Raw genomic sequence first — 13,864 nt, 5'->3', positions numbered from 1 at the left:
ACAAGTGCATTTATAACCATTAATCATTCCTGTCACTCATATTCTGTTTCAAATCTCCAGATTCGTAATTTGGTCCCAGATAGATGTTGAAACATGACAGTAAGATAGCCCTGAAACAACTGTAATGCAATTTGAACAATAAATCTTTCGATTATCTGTCTTCCTTAAAAAACAGAAGAATAAATAAATCAAAACCTTAAAAAGCGAACAGCCCGTCCACACACACTAATATCAACACGAGTCACTACCAGGTCATTTTACACCATCTTTTTGTCACTTCTTAGCTGAGCCGACTAAAAATATGGATAAGAAAGCAACCTGCGACGTTAAGCCTTTTGTAAACGACTAATTTCAGGTCCAGTAGAATCACCATTACACACCCCAGAAGGTTTCGGGCTCCTCTTCCTCCTCCTGGCTGCAGCCTTCACACAAAGCAATCGACAATCGCACTGTTGAAAAGCCATCATCATTGTGATTGTTGTATTATTATTGTTGTTTTTACAAAAACAAGGCTCTAACTACAAATACACTATAAGAATCCGTGTTTTTTCTGTTTGAATGGTCGAAACGCGTCGCATGCTTGTCAGGTGACAGTCATGTGACAGGAAGAGGCTACCAAAATGGCATCACGTGGTACAAAAGTGGAGGAAGGAGCTACCTTCTAAAATAAAAGGAATTTTCAAATACATCCGTAAATAAGTCTTTTCATTATACTCATTAACAATCATTAACAGGTCTAGGAAAAACGGTGCAGAAAGTGAAAAAAAAATACACACACTCAACTTGAGGTTGTCCTATCATTGTTACCCATCCCCCCCACACACACACACACATGAATTCCCTGACTTCTGCTAGTGTAGAACATAGTGTTGACAGGAACACACCCAAACTGGGTAGCAGGGTATCTCTATTGAGCTACAAAAAAGAGGAATGGTTTAAAAGTTAAAGTGCCACAACCGGACTAGCAGGTTGGTGAATGTGAACTATGAAAGGCCACATTTGGTGGAAGAATCACAACTGGTCATGTGTCACAGTGCATTTTGATTTTCTGGCACCTGTTTCCGTGACTAACTGGCTGGGAGAAATTACTAAATGTATAATCAGCAGCAGCCCCCCCCCCCCCCCCCCCCCCCATGTGAGCTTGGTCCTGCTCAAGGTTTCTCCCTGTTAAAAGGGAGTTTTTCCTTGCTACTGTTGCCTGTTTGGGGATCAAACTCCAGGTTTTCTGTGAGAGAATCTTGAGTCCAACAGAGGCTTCTAAATAAAGCTGAATTAAATGGGAGTGAATTTTAATTTTATAGTGTGTTGTCTAATGTGTACACAATAATCACGGCCAATGGTCAGATCACCAGAGTTTTAAAAATGCATTTATTCTTTATGCTGCCATAAAAAGAGCCGGTAGGCTTAATTGACTGATTACATTCACAAAACCATATTCCTAAAACTGCTCATGACCCTGTTCAGGGAAAAATGGTTCAAGAGGGAAAGATGGATGGATTGTTTGAAATAAGAATCAAAACTAGCAGGTGTTCCCTCAGGCCGCTGTTCGGAACAGACTGAGGAAATCTCTGGGCTCCTCCTCCGGGTCGAACTCGGTGTCCTCTTCCGGGCGGCAGAAGCTGGGCGGGTTGAGCTGACCCGGGTCAGTGATCCCAATGACGTTGTTGAAGAAGCTGAGGAAGAAGAGATGGACGAGTGGAATGGGGTGAAGGGTAGGTGTGTGTGTGTGTGTGTGTGTGTGTGTGTGTGTGTGTGGGGGGGGGGAGGGGGGGGTGTGTGTGCAGAGATGTGATAAGTCCTCAGATTTGAACTCACCTGGTGACCGACCATCCAAATTTACCGGTCTGGTACGCGGTGCTGATGGGAATGCATCCGAATTCAGTGAACGTCATCAAGTACTTTCCTGTTGGAACCAACAAGAGCGAGTTTAAGTGCCAAACCAGGATGGACAGGTGCAGCCTGAGTTGCTGCCTGCTCTCTAACCTCCTGTTTTGGGCAGGTCTCCCATCCAGGTGTTGACCAGAAGTCCCTGTCCGGGTGCAGATGAACTTCCGAGAATGGCCTGCCCCAGAAGGGAGGCATCTTTTGGGACAGACATGGGCTGGAAGTCGGTCTTCAGCGGCGACTTCTTGCATGTCTTATTCTTTCTGTTAATCTCGTACATGATGCCCTAAAAAATAACGAGAGTTTTAGAGTGCAGCCATGGCCCAGTTCCTTGTCTTACTAATAAAACACAGTACGCTTTGGGTGCCTTTAATGCTTATCTTACTTGGACTTGTTCACCGTTTTTACTGCGCCTTTTTTCAAAGGAGCTCATAAAAACTGCAGGAGCAGGTTTAAAAGACATTAACTATGGGACAAACAATAAATAATCAAACAAATTAAGCGCTCTAACACTGAAATATCACACCAAACGTGTGCTTTCTTTGGATAAGACAATTCCAGGAGTCATAGATCTCCTAGGACCACCTTTCGGAAGTGCAGGAGAGCATCAAAGGTGAAGGTTTTGTTCTCATAGGTGCCGAACTCCATGATGCGGATCCGCTGTCCCAGGGCATCGTACTCGTACCGCGCAAACATCCACAGCTTCTCATTTTGTGTGGACTGGAGGAACAAAAAAGCAAACAATCATCCCTTATAGGATACTTGCTTCTGGTTAACACAGCAACTTTTTATTTGTTTAAACAAACACCTACCACAGACAGCTCTCCAGTCAGAAGAGGTGGACTCCCTGTGTTAAAGTACAAACGTCCTCATTAGATGCAGCAAAACACTAAGAGCGCTGTTTGTGTTCCAAATAAATCCCACTAGGTGTAGGAACGGAGTAAGTTATTCTACTTACTGCATGGATGAGGCTCCTGTGCCAGGCAAGTTGCCAGCAAAGCAGTTAACGCCAGGAAAACTTTCATTTTTTTTTCAAGTACTTGTCCTTCTTTTCCAGGCAGTCGCAATCAGTGCTGCTCACCAATGGCCTCCCTTCCTTATAAACACAGTCGCTGCAGCTCAGAAATCCAGGTTCCGTGTTTCGCTTTCAACCCTAAAAGTCTTTCAAAGCGGAATCATATAAAAAGTTGATAAATGGAGGTGTGGACAGTGGGGGAAATCCCATTACGTTATCATTTTTCTGTCCTTCGCTCGAATGGCTTTGCAATTGAAGCAACATACAGTGGTACAATCCGGTTTTAACACGACCAGTAGGTCAAGGTTGAAAAATGTTGTTTATGCGATCAGAAGGAGGTCGGTCAAAAACCAGGACTAGATTTTATGAGTAACTGGAGAGGATTATGCAAGAATGACTGAGTTACATCACTATCATATGACTGAGCTGTGTAATCAGCGCCTACACAACCTGATTGGGCAAGTAATACAGGTTCAAAGTAAATTATTTGTGTATCAACAGTTACATTTTATTTGATCTCATATAAAACTTGATGGAAAAAGCCATCTCAGTACCTTTGAGCTAACTTTTGGGAAAATAGCAGAAATAATATGTATATATATATAAATATGGAGAGAAAGAGATTTTTTTAAATTATGCACACATGTGAAAGCTGTAGTGAAAATGATTAAAGCGTAGCTGTAAAATGTGAGATTTTAAACAGATGCCAGCAATAAACACACACCTCAATGCTATTGAGGTCGAGGCAAAGGTGAGTCAGAGTCACCTGATGGGCTGTCAGCTGTCAGTCTGCACTGCCGTTGGTTTTACTTCCTCTTTTGGAATATTTTATACTAAATCAATCAATGCTGCATGTTTATTTCCAATGTGATTACCACATATGTGTTTATGTATTTAAACATATTTAGAAATATATTTTAATCATTTTCTGGCACGGATGGACATGGAAATAATAATGAAAAAGAAATGTCAAGAAACGCTACTAAAAAGCATAGTATAAAGACAAAAAAGGTGCGGTGGTTTCAAAAAAGGACTTCTTTAAAATTTTGTGTTTATTAAGACAGCTATACGATAAAACAAACACATCGATTATTTTCAAAATGCAGCTTGACATTTTGTTACACATTCAAGTTTCAAGAAAACATTCCGTGTGAAATTCTATGCAACTTCCTAGGATTTCATGAATGAAATTCAGCAATGACTTTCAATTTTGAATACCAATAACAAAGGCATTAAACAAGAACAAGGCAAACAGTTTGGCATATGTTTGATGTGCAAATCAGCCAGAAAGGCAAAAATGGGGTAGTCGATTTCAGCCAACGCAAATATTATTGACTTCCTGTAAGTTTGTGTGGGGGAACATGTGTTTGTCTAACCAGCGGAGGCAGTTTCAACAGCTGGCAAATGCTGTTACACTCTGGTCCGTGCTGCTCGTCCAAAAAATACTGGAGGCCTCTGGCAGCAAAGTTAGAGGGACCTTTGGGAGTCTTGGTGGAGTGAATCTGAGGATCGGTTAAGTAGGTCAGCCCTTTGCCGTTAGCTGTCACCCATCCTGAAACAATAAAAAATAATAGTAATTTACAGGATCGCACAAATTCTACTTCCCTGATGGTGATCAGAGACACCTTTGACGCACCTTGCAGGTCGACGACAACTTCCTGGGAGCTAGAGAGGAGATAAGTGAAATGTCCGAAAGCGAGTCCGTAATCTGTAGCCTGGAAACTCCTGTCCTTCTTTCCCGTGTTGTTGGTCAGTTTGACAAACTCTCCGAGCATGAAGGGCTCCACCGTGATGCACCCCACGATCTCATTTCCATTTAAAATCTATTGGAAGCCGAATGAGCGATGTTATGTGTGTGCAAGATCCATATTTGTCTCTGAATGCTCATAAACATGGTGATAAAAAGGAAGTGTTCCATAATGCTCAGTGCAGTTGTTTCTATTCCAGTTCTGGCCAAAGGATAGCTAAAAAATACTCTTTCCAATTATTTGCATTGCAATGTCCAACATTAACTTACATAACTACCAACTAGAGGGTGTGTTGGGCTTCTATTAGAATTTCAATCAAAAAACGCTCCTGGCTAGCTGCGGGCTAACTTGCACCCTGTTGTGTCTAAAGTGTGTCTATCTGCAGGGCCTCCTATTCAGAGTGCTACATAAAGTAAGTGTTTTTAATTTTAATGCAGCGCCTGCTGCCGGAATTCAGTCCGTATCTATTATTCAAAGCCGTTTGGTCTTTGTGTATCAGCCTCACCAGCAGCGCCTCCGAGGGAATGAAGAAGATCTGGGCCATGACGTCCTTGTCGTAGAGGCTCTTATTGAATTCTGTCACGTAGTGCTGTGCTGTCATCTGCCTCTCCACGTCGTTTAGGTGAAACTGGATCTCCTTTGGCTTCAAATAATCTTTCCCTACATAACTGAGGCCATAAAATTGAAATTAAAGCAAGAAGCAACTGATAGCCTCCATGAAAGTTGACATAGAAACCCTCTGCCTGCCACCTCCTGTCAAAAGGAGGGGCAAGGATAGAAAGAGGAGAAGAACATACATGAAACATCCATGTACCTGCTTAATCTTTCTTCCTGGTGGAGAAACCTCAGCCATATTGCAGCTCTCTGCTTGCCCTGGAGCCCCATAGTCTCCCCAACGTAGACGCCGGTCTCCTTGGCAGTCCAAAGTCCAGTGGCTTTGGAAAACTTTAAATGGAGGGCGCCTAATCGAAAAGCACACACAGATTTGGGGAAATCAGTTGGGTATGTGCAATACTATACAAAGGTGGTCCAAAAAAATGTCAGATTATGCTAATTCAGTGAAGTTGTCATGCTGAAAAATGGGATGTAAAGCAGGGGTGATGCAGCCTGGTGGTTTGGGGAATGTTTTATTTTAATAAAATGGTCATTTCTGTCTTGAAATTGTCTTGGTTGTACCTCTTCCATGCATGCCCCTAAATTAGGCCCCTGACCCAGAAAAACATCTTTGGAAAGACTCAACAATGGAAAAAAGAGTTTATGGCAACACTCTTCCAACTATATATACTGTATATACACACACACACACACACCTGTACCTCAATAATGCACCTGTGCTATGGGCAGTGATGCTAATGCACACTTACTGTAGGCAGTTCTGTATTCCTTGAGTTTGAACTGTATTTTTTCACTGTAAAATCTCTTCAGCATGCATTGGTGACAAACCCCGGCTAGCAGCGCTTGGTAATCCTGTAGCGACAAGTTGTACTGTCTTTCTGGAACTGCGCTGGCCGCAGCGCCCCCATTAATGCAGTGGTAGCACAGGTGGTTCCGCTCTCCAGGGGCAGTTTCTTCGCACTCAGAAGCCCCGTCGTTGCGATCAATCGGACCCTCCTGCAGCATCTCGAATGAGCTTTCACTGGAGATTTCGGTTGATGCTAACTGTCCTGGACGGGGTTGGAGGCTCGTGGGAGCGTCGGGAGCCGGTTTTACGGATGCTGAGTCGCGTGAAATGGCATGATGACTCTCCAGCAGTTGCGGCTGGGACAGATCTCTAAAATGACCTCGTGATGTGTGGTTGCTGGACGTATGATGTTGTGCTGAATCAGCGCTTTCAGAATCCAGTGTTTCCAGGAAGTGAAAGCTTCCATCCGAGTCTACAGATTTATTCCTTTGAACCATTCCCATGGATGAGAAGCTATATGGTTTTGTGGCAGTGGGGGAACAGAAGTCAATTTTTTCCCATGATGACTGCGAATTAAAACTGCCGCTGAGGGAGCTGGAAGACGTCCTCAAAACCAGCTGAGATAGTGATTCAAGGGTTTCTCCAGCTCTGGGGGATTTCTGCGGTACCCTGACAACACCGGTCACTGCAGCCCCATCTGTGTCGAGGGTCTCAATTCCAGCTTGGACCAGTTTGATCTTCTCACTGCCTTCATTCGAAGTGGAAGATGCTACGGCATTATTATTAATGCATTGGAGCCCATCAACGGCTCTGGTCTTGTTTGCAGGAGACGCTGAAAAGTTTGGGAAGTTCTGCCATGAGGACCCCAGCTCCTCTGTGCTTCCCAAAGTGGCGCAGAGTTCAGACTTCTGTTGTGGTCGTGCCGGTGAGGATTCGGGACAGTGGGCTGTGTTGAGGGCCTCCACAGTTGTACCCAGAGCAGTTATACATACCCTCGTCCCATCCATCTCATCCCCCGTCCTCTTACACTTGTTGTTTGCCTCACAGAGTGAAGCGTGATACCGCTTGAATCTCCGCATCACTCGAGCGAAATCCTCCAGAGTGAAATTCACCGATGTGTCCTCCATGTTTCCGTAGCCGTCTGGGATAAAAGACCCCGGCTCTGAGCTCTTGAAAGGCTCCACTATCAACAGTTTTTTCACTTGGACAATCAGGTGCATGATTTCCGCGCAGAGGGCGTCTTTGTTTTGGGCATCTGAGTCGTAGTCATAAAATTGAGCGAGGGCTTTCAGGCAGGCTCTGGTAGCCTCCGCCACGATTTCGGGGGGTGAACCGTGCCATTTGTGAGTGACTGCAAGAGAATAGGCAGCTTTGAGGAAGGTGTGAAGCTCCTGCTTACTGGCGACCAGCTCACCCTCCTCTTTGGTGAGGAGCCCAATTGTGAAGGCCTCTTGGGCCTCCAGGAGGAATGACTGTCTCTTAGCAATGGGACACTCCATGGAGAAACTGTAGGATAACAAGCAGGTGCCTTGAGCAACCTGGAGGAAGAAGAGGTCTGGGTTTGTTTATTCACATCTCTGGATAATTCAATGAGAAAGGAATGCAAGTGTGTGCTGCATGGCTATAAACATGAAACAGAGGGTAGAGAAGTGACACAGTGACCACACCAAAAAGTCTCATCCTGCAAATTCTGTCCATCTCACCGCATTCGTAAGCACATAAAGGGAGGTGTACTGGCTGTATACCACCGCCATCTTTGCCGCCTGGGCTGCTGACAGAAGACGATGACTCCTATCGCCGAGCAGGGACTGCGCCAGCAAAGTGACAGTCAGGACGCTCATCTAATAATATATGAGGCGATGTTTTATCGCATGCACTTACCAAATCAATATCTGGATTGGTCCGAAAAACCTGGTAGTCTTCATCACTCATTGACACCAATATGTTGGCCAGTAAGCCAAGAGAGGTTCCAATACCCTTTAGAGGAGGATATTCCATTTAGTTCAATTTAACTTTATTCATGTAGTCGGTTTATAATCACAATTGTCGCAATGCGCTTGGCAAAAACCCAAAAGTCTGACTGACAGCGGCAAGAAAAATATCTTTTAACAGCTTCCCGGACAGGGAGCTTGCTGATAGCTAAAGGCTTGGGGGTTGTCAGAAATTTCAAGGCAAGGTGAGAAAAAAACATGTCAATATCAACGCAGAATCAAAAATATTCACGAGCATTATTATTAAATAATTCCATATTCTCTGAAGGTGTCCTACGACCAAAACACCATGTTTTGCTGGCACTGAGCCTGGAACTGAGAACCCGTCCCCTCTCAGCCCAGTCCCAGACAGACACAACTACAATATATAAGTTAAAAAACACTCTAAAAGTTCCTTCTTTTTATATTTTGGATAATAGATTCCAAATGATTAAGCTTTTAGAAGGTGCAAAAGGATTGGTCCTAGTACAGAACCCTGTGGAACTCCGTGGCTAAACCAGGTATATCATGATCTGAACGGCAGACATGGACGTTATGATCAGCTGTTTGACAGGAAGCACTCAGTGAGACATTTCATACAGCTGCTTCCTTTGCAGGTGGTGAAGTAACAGATCTCACCACATCCTTCATAAGAATTTTAAATATGATGTATCTCTGTTCAGATGCCCTTATTGCAAAACCCTGTTGTTTAGCTTGTTTACCTTTTTATCAGGTTTCGGAAGCGCATAGTAACCGACCAGAGACGCCCAGATTAACTCTGCGGCTTCTCGCCAAAGACCTGAAACAGCACACAGCTACAGTGTTAGCGTGTCTCTGGAACAAGTGTTAGCTCTGATTCAATAAAACGGCTCTTACCTAATTTTTGCAAGATCATTCCGCGCACTTGGACACTAACAGCTTGTACCAGAGCCCTGTCGCTCTCAGAATGATACACCCAACACCCTGCAGGGAAAAAAAAATCAAATACAGTTTGTTTCAATGTATGTATTGAGCATGAAAACAAACACTTACTGCAGGCAACAGAATAACAACGGCTTCCTTACCTGTGGCTCCACTATTGTAAATGAGACTGCTCAGTATGTATTCTGCCTTTTGTAGTTTACCTGTAGGGATAATGAACAAATTCAAACAACCACAGCAAACAAATATATTGTATAATTTATAGAAATAAAGTCTGGATTTTACCAGAGTTAAGGTAAACTCTGGCCTGTCTTATGATTAACTGGGGGGCCACAGGTGTATGAGGGCTACGCCTGTGAAGCAGCTTGGTGATCTTCAGCAGCCGGCTAGACTCATCCTTCCAGTAAAGAAAGCGGTCAACCAGAAACACCACAGCCAGTGCCGTGGATGCCTCCTGAGCTGCAATGGAAGTCTTCAGAAGAGCCTATAAAAGGAGTTTGCAGGTTACGGATCTGTGGGTGAAGGAACGAGCCAATACGACCTGCGATTATTACCAGTAGCTGCAACAGATGTTTTCCGATGAGATCACTGAGATTGGTTTTGTCATTGGGGCTGACAATCTGTTTATACTGCCACTTCTCTGGGACAAAGGGCCATTTCATATTTACCGCATCCTGCAGGAGAAAGGCCAGTTCTGGGCAGAGAATATCTGTGAAGAACACGCGCATCTCCTTAACCCCAAATGTGAATCGCATACGACTTTCTTTCGCTCCAGATCAGAGTGGTGAAACAGCATCCTCTTGTGACTGACCTCTGTTATTGCAATAGATCAGCTGCTCTGCCTCAGTTGGCTGACTGGACTGAGAGGCCGTTTCCAGTAATTTGACGCACTGCTCGAGTAAATCTCCCGCATCTTGATCGGCCATTGTAAGAATCAGTTACCCACTTGATTTAATACGGGGAACTCCATGAAGCGACCAGCGTGTTGTTGAGAAGACACCAGATTTACTTAAAATAGACATTGACAAGTCAATGCTATCAAATTATATATCAGTTCATATGTATATTCATAATCAACAATGATTTCAAATGAAAATACATTTATGATGTAAAAGTATATTTTAATTGTAAAGTTATATGCTTACAAATAATTCACGATATATATATATATATATATATATATATATATATATATATATATATATATATATATATATATATACATTATATGAAATAAAATGCAACTTTTCGCTTTAGCTTATGAGATTATTGTCAATGTATTTTTATATTACGTAGGATAACATGATTTAGGGACACTATTTGGCATATTACAGGATGGCAAATAGACATAACTAATTTACCTGTGAGGAAACCACACAACAAAGTAGCGAAATTGATTTTGTAGTTACACGCGCGTTTTTGCTACAGTTCCCGGCTTTGAACGATAACATCAGCTTTAAAATATCGTCTCTAATTCAGTTCTTAAACGCGTTTATTGTACCATTTATGCCTGTGTTTACCGTGAATTCTTCATTTCACTCTCAGCTTCCTGGTTGGGCAGGACAGCCGTGTTTACTTCAATGAGTGTAGGAAAATGGCCATTCCACCTTTAGAGCACTAATAAAGGTGCCCACAGAACGAAAATCCCTGCCATTCTATAGGCGAATTAATTTTTTACGTCATTACAAAATTGTTTATTGATATTTAGTTTCTATATTTTAAATCAGAATCGGACTAACCCAAGCCATTCAGTGGGATAAGATCAAATGAACGATAGACCTAAACCCATCATCAAAACATACCACTGCATTCCCGTTTGTTACCGTGCGTAAAATATTTAAATTCATTTGTCATAATGAAGCACATAAGCGTCACCCGTGGGTTCACTGAGATTGGCCACCGGTTTTTTACAATGATGTGAGAAGCTGAGTTAATGGCAAAACCTACTGGATTAACTTTTATCTTTGGTTGCCAAGCGTAAAACGCAGTAATTAATATAATCGAGAACCCTAATCACACACACACACACACACACACACACACACACACACACACACACACACACACACACACACACACACACACACACACACACACAGCATGTGGATACGCATGTGGCGCTGCTGTGATGCGACCAATAGGCGGGACTGTGGCTCTGCAGCAGAATGGTGAGCTCGCACAGCTGGAGTACGAGCAGATGGCTGACACGCTGGTCCAAACGCAGCCAGATGACTGAGCTCAGCTGCTTCTGCCGCTGCACCAACACACACCACATCCCCAACTTGCTTACGAGCGCGCATTAGGGGCGTCTGTGCGCACACGCCCCTGGGTTAAAAAAAGAAGAGCTATTTAAAAAAAAAGGTATAAGGCGAACACACTTGTTCTTATGAGTACTTTTGGACCATCGGCTTGTCTCAACGTACCCCAAGGGAAAACAGGAGTTCGAGTGGCGCTGGTGATATTTTTCCGCCTCATTGCTCAGAAAGCAACTCGCCTCCTGTCGCGCAGCATGGGACCCTCCAATCTCTAAAGGTAAGAACGGTGTCACCCTGCACTTAGTGCACGCTGCGGCCACTTGATGATCATTTTAATGCATGGTGCCGTCCTTGACAACTACGAGCTGCTGTGTGCATGTTTCTTTAATCTGTGTTCGAGTTGCAGTTTGCTCAACTGTTTCATGATTGCAGAAGTGGGAGAGCTCCAGAACGCTTCCCTGACCACCCAAACGGAGATTCATTAAAGGTTCAAATGGCTTTGCAAGATTTATAGACGTGATTATGTCAGACGGGCCTGTCTGCTGTACATAAGCTAACTGGAGCGAGCCTTAGAGATGTCTGTCAGGAAATGAAGCATCACTTGGCCAGAGTTGTGGGGATTGTATTCCTAAAATTACACTCAGAGAACAGTGTGTTGTAAGATGTTCAGCTAAAGTCAGTTTCCTCACAAGTAACCTGTACCCAAAGCTGCACCTTTTCACTTCTGTTTCCTCGATTTGTGGCTTACGGCTTCCAGAAGTGCACCGCCATCCGGCAAATCAAGGGGCCCCTGAGCAGCTCCGCTAATAACAGCCAGCGCATTTGTGGTGATGATAATTCTACACGACTGGAGGATAACAAACAGGGCCGCCTCCCAGCTCAACGTGACTCAGCCCTGACTGCTTAAGAAAAGAGGTCAACCCTGTGCCATTACCTTTATTTTCATTCAGCCAGACCTGTTATCACCCGCTGGTCTGATTGTAGTAATTCAAGGTGATTTCCTCCTGCCGTCTTGAAAGCAGGAGGGATTAGGAGGCATCTGTAAGTATCAGGGAGGCTGATTACTTGCTCTGCAGCCTCTCTTCTTATCCTCTCGTCCATGTTTTCTTTCTTTTTTTTTTGCAGTCAGTCAGCTCAGGGGGATTTGTTTTGTAGACTTTCGACAGCCTGTCTTGGCATTTGGATGCCTTGGCAGCATTTTACGAGCCGCTAATATCTTTTTATTGCGTGCGTGATGAGAGTTGATGGAGTAGTTCCTGTTTGATTTTCAAAGCTTTCCCAGCTGTGCTTCAGACAACACGGGAGAGCATGGACGCAAATCAATACGACAACGGTCTGGTCTTACCAGAGATTATTTGAGCATTGCCTACGTTGTGACCAACCAGGGAGATGGCACTTAGAAAGGTGAAGTGCTGAAAGTGTTTCAGTAATTTTAAGGCGCATCGGAATCAAGCAGAAGAGATTGAAGAAAAGAAAAAGTCTGCATCCCTGACTCGTCTTCCGTTCTTTCACTGCCGCAGTGCAATTACTTGGCTCCTCGGGAGACACAACCCTTGATATTTAACATCACCTCGTCCCACCTCCACCTGCCGCAGTGTTGCACTCGCCAGGAACGACAGTAATTGGATCTATTGTGCATGGCTGCTGCTTGTCGCTTCCAAAGGACCAAACAGTGGCAGCACAGACAGGAGGAAATAGGAGGGGGAATCCAGGAGACGGTGTAGAAAAGGGAAACTAATTTCAATAATTGCACAGAGCTGACAGTGTTGGGTTATTTGCCCTCACTGCAGTTCACAGTCCAATGCTCTCGCAACCTATTCGCTCTCCAGTAGCAAATCCCTTTTTATTCGATCCCAGTTGCTGTAAGACGCTGCTAATTACCAGCGCCAGCATTTTGGGTTGCACATGGGGATAACAACAATCGACTGTTCTTAATCACAACAGCTTCCAGCTGATTGTTGCCTGCTCAGTAGGTACAAGTCGACGTGGGTTTGGATGAGATGACAAAATCCGTAACTGACATCCAACAAGAGGAAAACCCTGTAGGGTTATAGAAAAGATAAGCAAAGCAACATTGTCGGTGTGTGTCAGATCCTCTCCTATTTCTTCCCCCTTCTTTGATCTCCTCTTCTTCTTTACCGAGCCCGCCATCAGCGCAAGGGTCCCCCATGTGAGCAGGGTCCTGCTCAAGGTTTCTTCCTCTTAAAAGGGAGTTTTTCCTTACCAGAGTTGCTTGCTTAGGGGTCAGGCCCTGGGATTCTGTGAAGCACCTACAGACAATTTTGATTGTACTGGATGCTATACAAATACAGCTGAACTGAACAGTTATCACTGGTGGTAGTGGTGCTTAAAGAGTCTGACAGGAAAGGCAACTCTTGCTTTTAGCTGCAGACGTACTTTTACAGAGGTTTACAGGAGGAGCCATAATTGCTATAGGTGGATTTTTTTATTTACAGTCACGGCTGATAAAGTGATTAAAAAGTTAATCAGATTAATCACAAAGGAGCTGAAGTTCCATCACATCGAAAAATGTGACAAATATTTTTCCAATTTTCTCTTTTCATTGTTGTGGTAACAGAAAAATACAAAAACAAAAGAGAAATTATTCACATTTATTTAATTTATCCAGGCATTGCATCAGAACTGTGTCGAACGAATACCAAGAGTTG

At 43.8% G+C, this 13,864-nt stretch overlaps 3 protein-coding genes across 12 annotated transcripts in view; 1 reads left to right on the top strand and 2 right to left on the bottom strand.

Annotated features, from left to right (window-relative positions):
- Window positions 1-1,340: 1,340 nt before the first annotated feature.
- On the bottom strand, window positions 1,341-3,149 carry epdl1 (ependymin-like 1). The gene is made up of 6 exons (XM_003966806.3): window positions 2,843-3,149; window positions 2,697-2,731; window positions 2,470-2,604; window positions 1,984-2,170; window positions 1,816-1,903; window positions 1,341-1,673 (listed from the first exon to the last, which is right to left on the bottom strand). Exons 1-6 carry the CDS (start codon window positions 2,907-2,909, stop codon window positions 1,535-1,537), a joined length of 651 nt encoding a protein of 216 aa, XP_003966855.1. The 5' UTR covers window positions 2,910-3,149; the 3' UTR covers window positions 1,341-1,534.
- Window positions 3,150-3,911: 762 nt separating this feature from the next.
- alpk1 (alpha-kinase 1) lies at window positions 3,912-10,568 on the bottom strand. 7 transcript variants are annotated; one of them, XM_011606550.2, is made up of 14 exons: window positions 10,461-10,568; window positions 9,752-9,948; window positions 9,495-9,649; window positions 9,226-9,424; window positions 9,084-9,143; window positions 8,896-8,982; window positions 8,742-8,818; window positions 7,931-8,026; window positions 7,753-7,857; window positions 6,012-7,587; window positions 5,462-5,609; window positions 5,153-5,315; window positions 4,536-4,722; window positions 3,912-4,451 (listed from the first exon to the last, which is right to left on the bottom strand). In XM_011606550.2, exons 2-14 carry the CDS (start codon window positions 9,864-9,866, stop codon window positions 4,228-4,230), a joined length of 3,192 nt encoding a protein of 1,063 aa, XP_011604852.2. In that variant the 5' UTR covers window positions 9,867-9,948; window positions 10,461-10,568; the 3' UTR covers window positions 3,912-4,227. The 7 variants fall into 7 exon arrangements, with proteins under 7 accessions (XP_011604852.2, XP_011604854.2, XP_011604853.2 ...); XM_011606552.2 differs by having other exon boundaries at window positions 9,752-9,904; window positions 10,302-10,504; XM_011606551.2 differs by having other exon boundaries at window positions 10,442-10,503.
- A 559-nt stretch (window positions 10,569-11,127) lies between these two features.
- Window positions 11,128-13,864, top strand: part of LOC101074408 (RAS guanyl-releasing protein 2) — a 30,594-nt gene continuing 27,857 nt past the window's right edge. The window contains exon 1 of one of the 4 annotated variants that reach the window (XM_029839949.1): window positions 11,128-11,472. The gene's annotated coding sequence lies outside the window, so the exon portion shown is untranslated. The other 3 variants (XM_011606556.2, XM_011606557.2, XM_011606558.2) reach the window with 3 other exon arrangements.

Source organism: Takifugu rubripes, chromosome 8 (genome assembly GCF_901000725.2).
Source record: "Takifugu rubripes chromosome 8, fTakRub1.2, whole genome shotgun sequence".
Classification (NCBI taxonomy): domain Eukaryota; kingdom Metazoa; phylum Chordata; class Actinopteri; order Tetraodontiformes; family Tetraodontidae; genus Takifugu; species Takifugu rubripes.
Note: the sequence above shows the minus strand (reverse complement) of the source record. Positions and strands in the feature narration are given on the sequence as shown.

What these genes read in the sequence shown, in the direction of transcription:
- epdl1 (XM_003966806.3), bottom strand. Translation starts at nt 2,909, where the DNA reads ATGAAAGTTTTCCTGGCGTTAACTGCTTTGCTGGCAACTTGCCTGGCA. An exon ending in CTCTCCTGCACTTCCGAAAG is followed by an intron (nt 2,171 to 2,469) that starts GTGGTCCTAGGA and finishes GTTATTTTTTAG; the next exon opens with GGCATCATGTACGAGATTAA. An exon ending in AGACCTGCCCAAAACAGGAG is followed by an intron (nt 1,904 to 1,983) that starts GTTAGAGAGCAG and finishes TGGTTCCAACAG; the next exon opens with GAAAGTACTTGATGACGTTC.
- alpk1 (XM_011606550.2), bottom strand. Translation starts at nt 9,866, where the DNA reads ATGGCCGATCAAGATGCGGGAGATTTACTCGAGCAGTGCGTCAAATTA. An exon ending in TTACAATAGTGGAGCCACAG is followed by an intron (nt 8,983 to 9,083) that starts GTAAGGAAGCCG and finishes TTTTCCCTGCAG; the next exon opens with GGTGTTGGGTGTATCATTCT. An exon ending in AATGATCTTGCAAAAATTAG is followed by an intron (nt 8,819 to 8,895) that starts GTAAGAGCCGTT and finishes GTGCTGTTTCAG; the next exon opens with GTCTTTGGCGAGAAGCCGCA.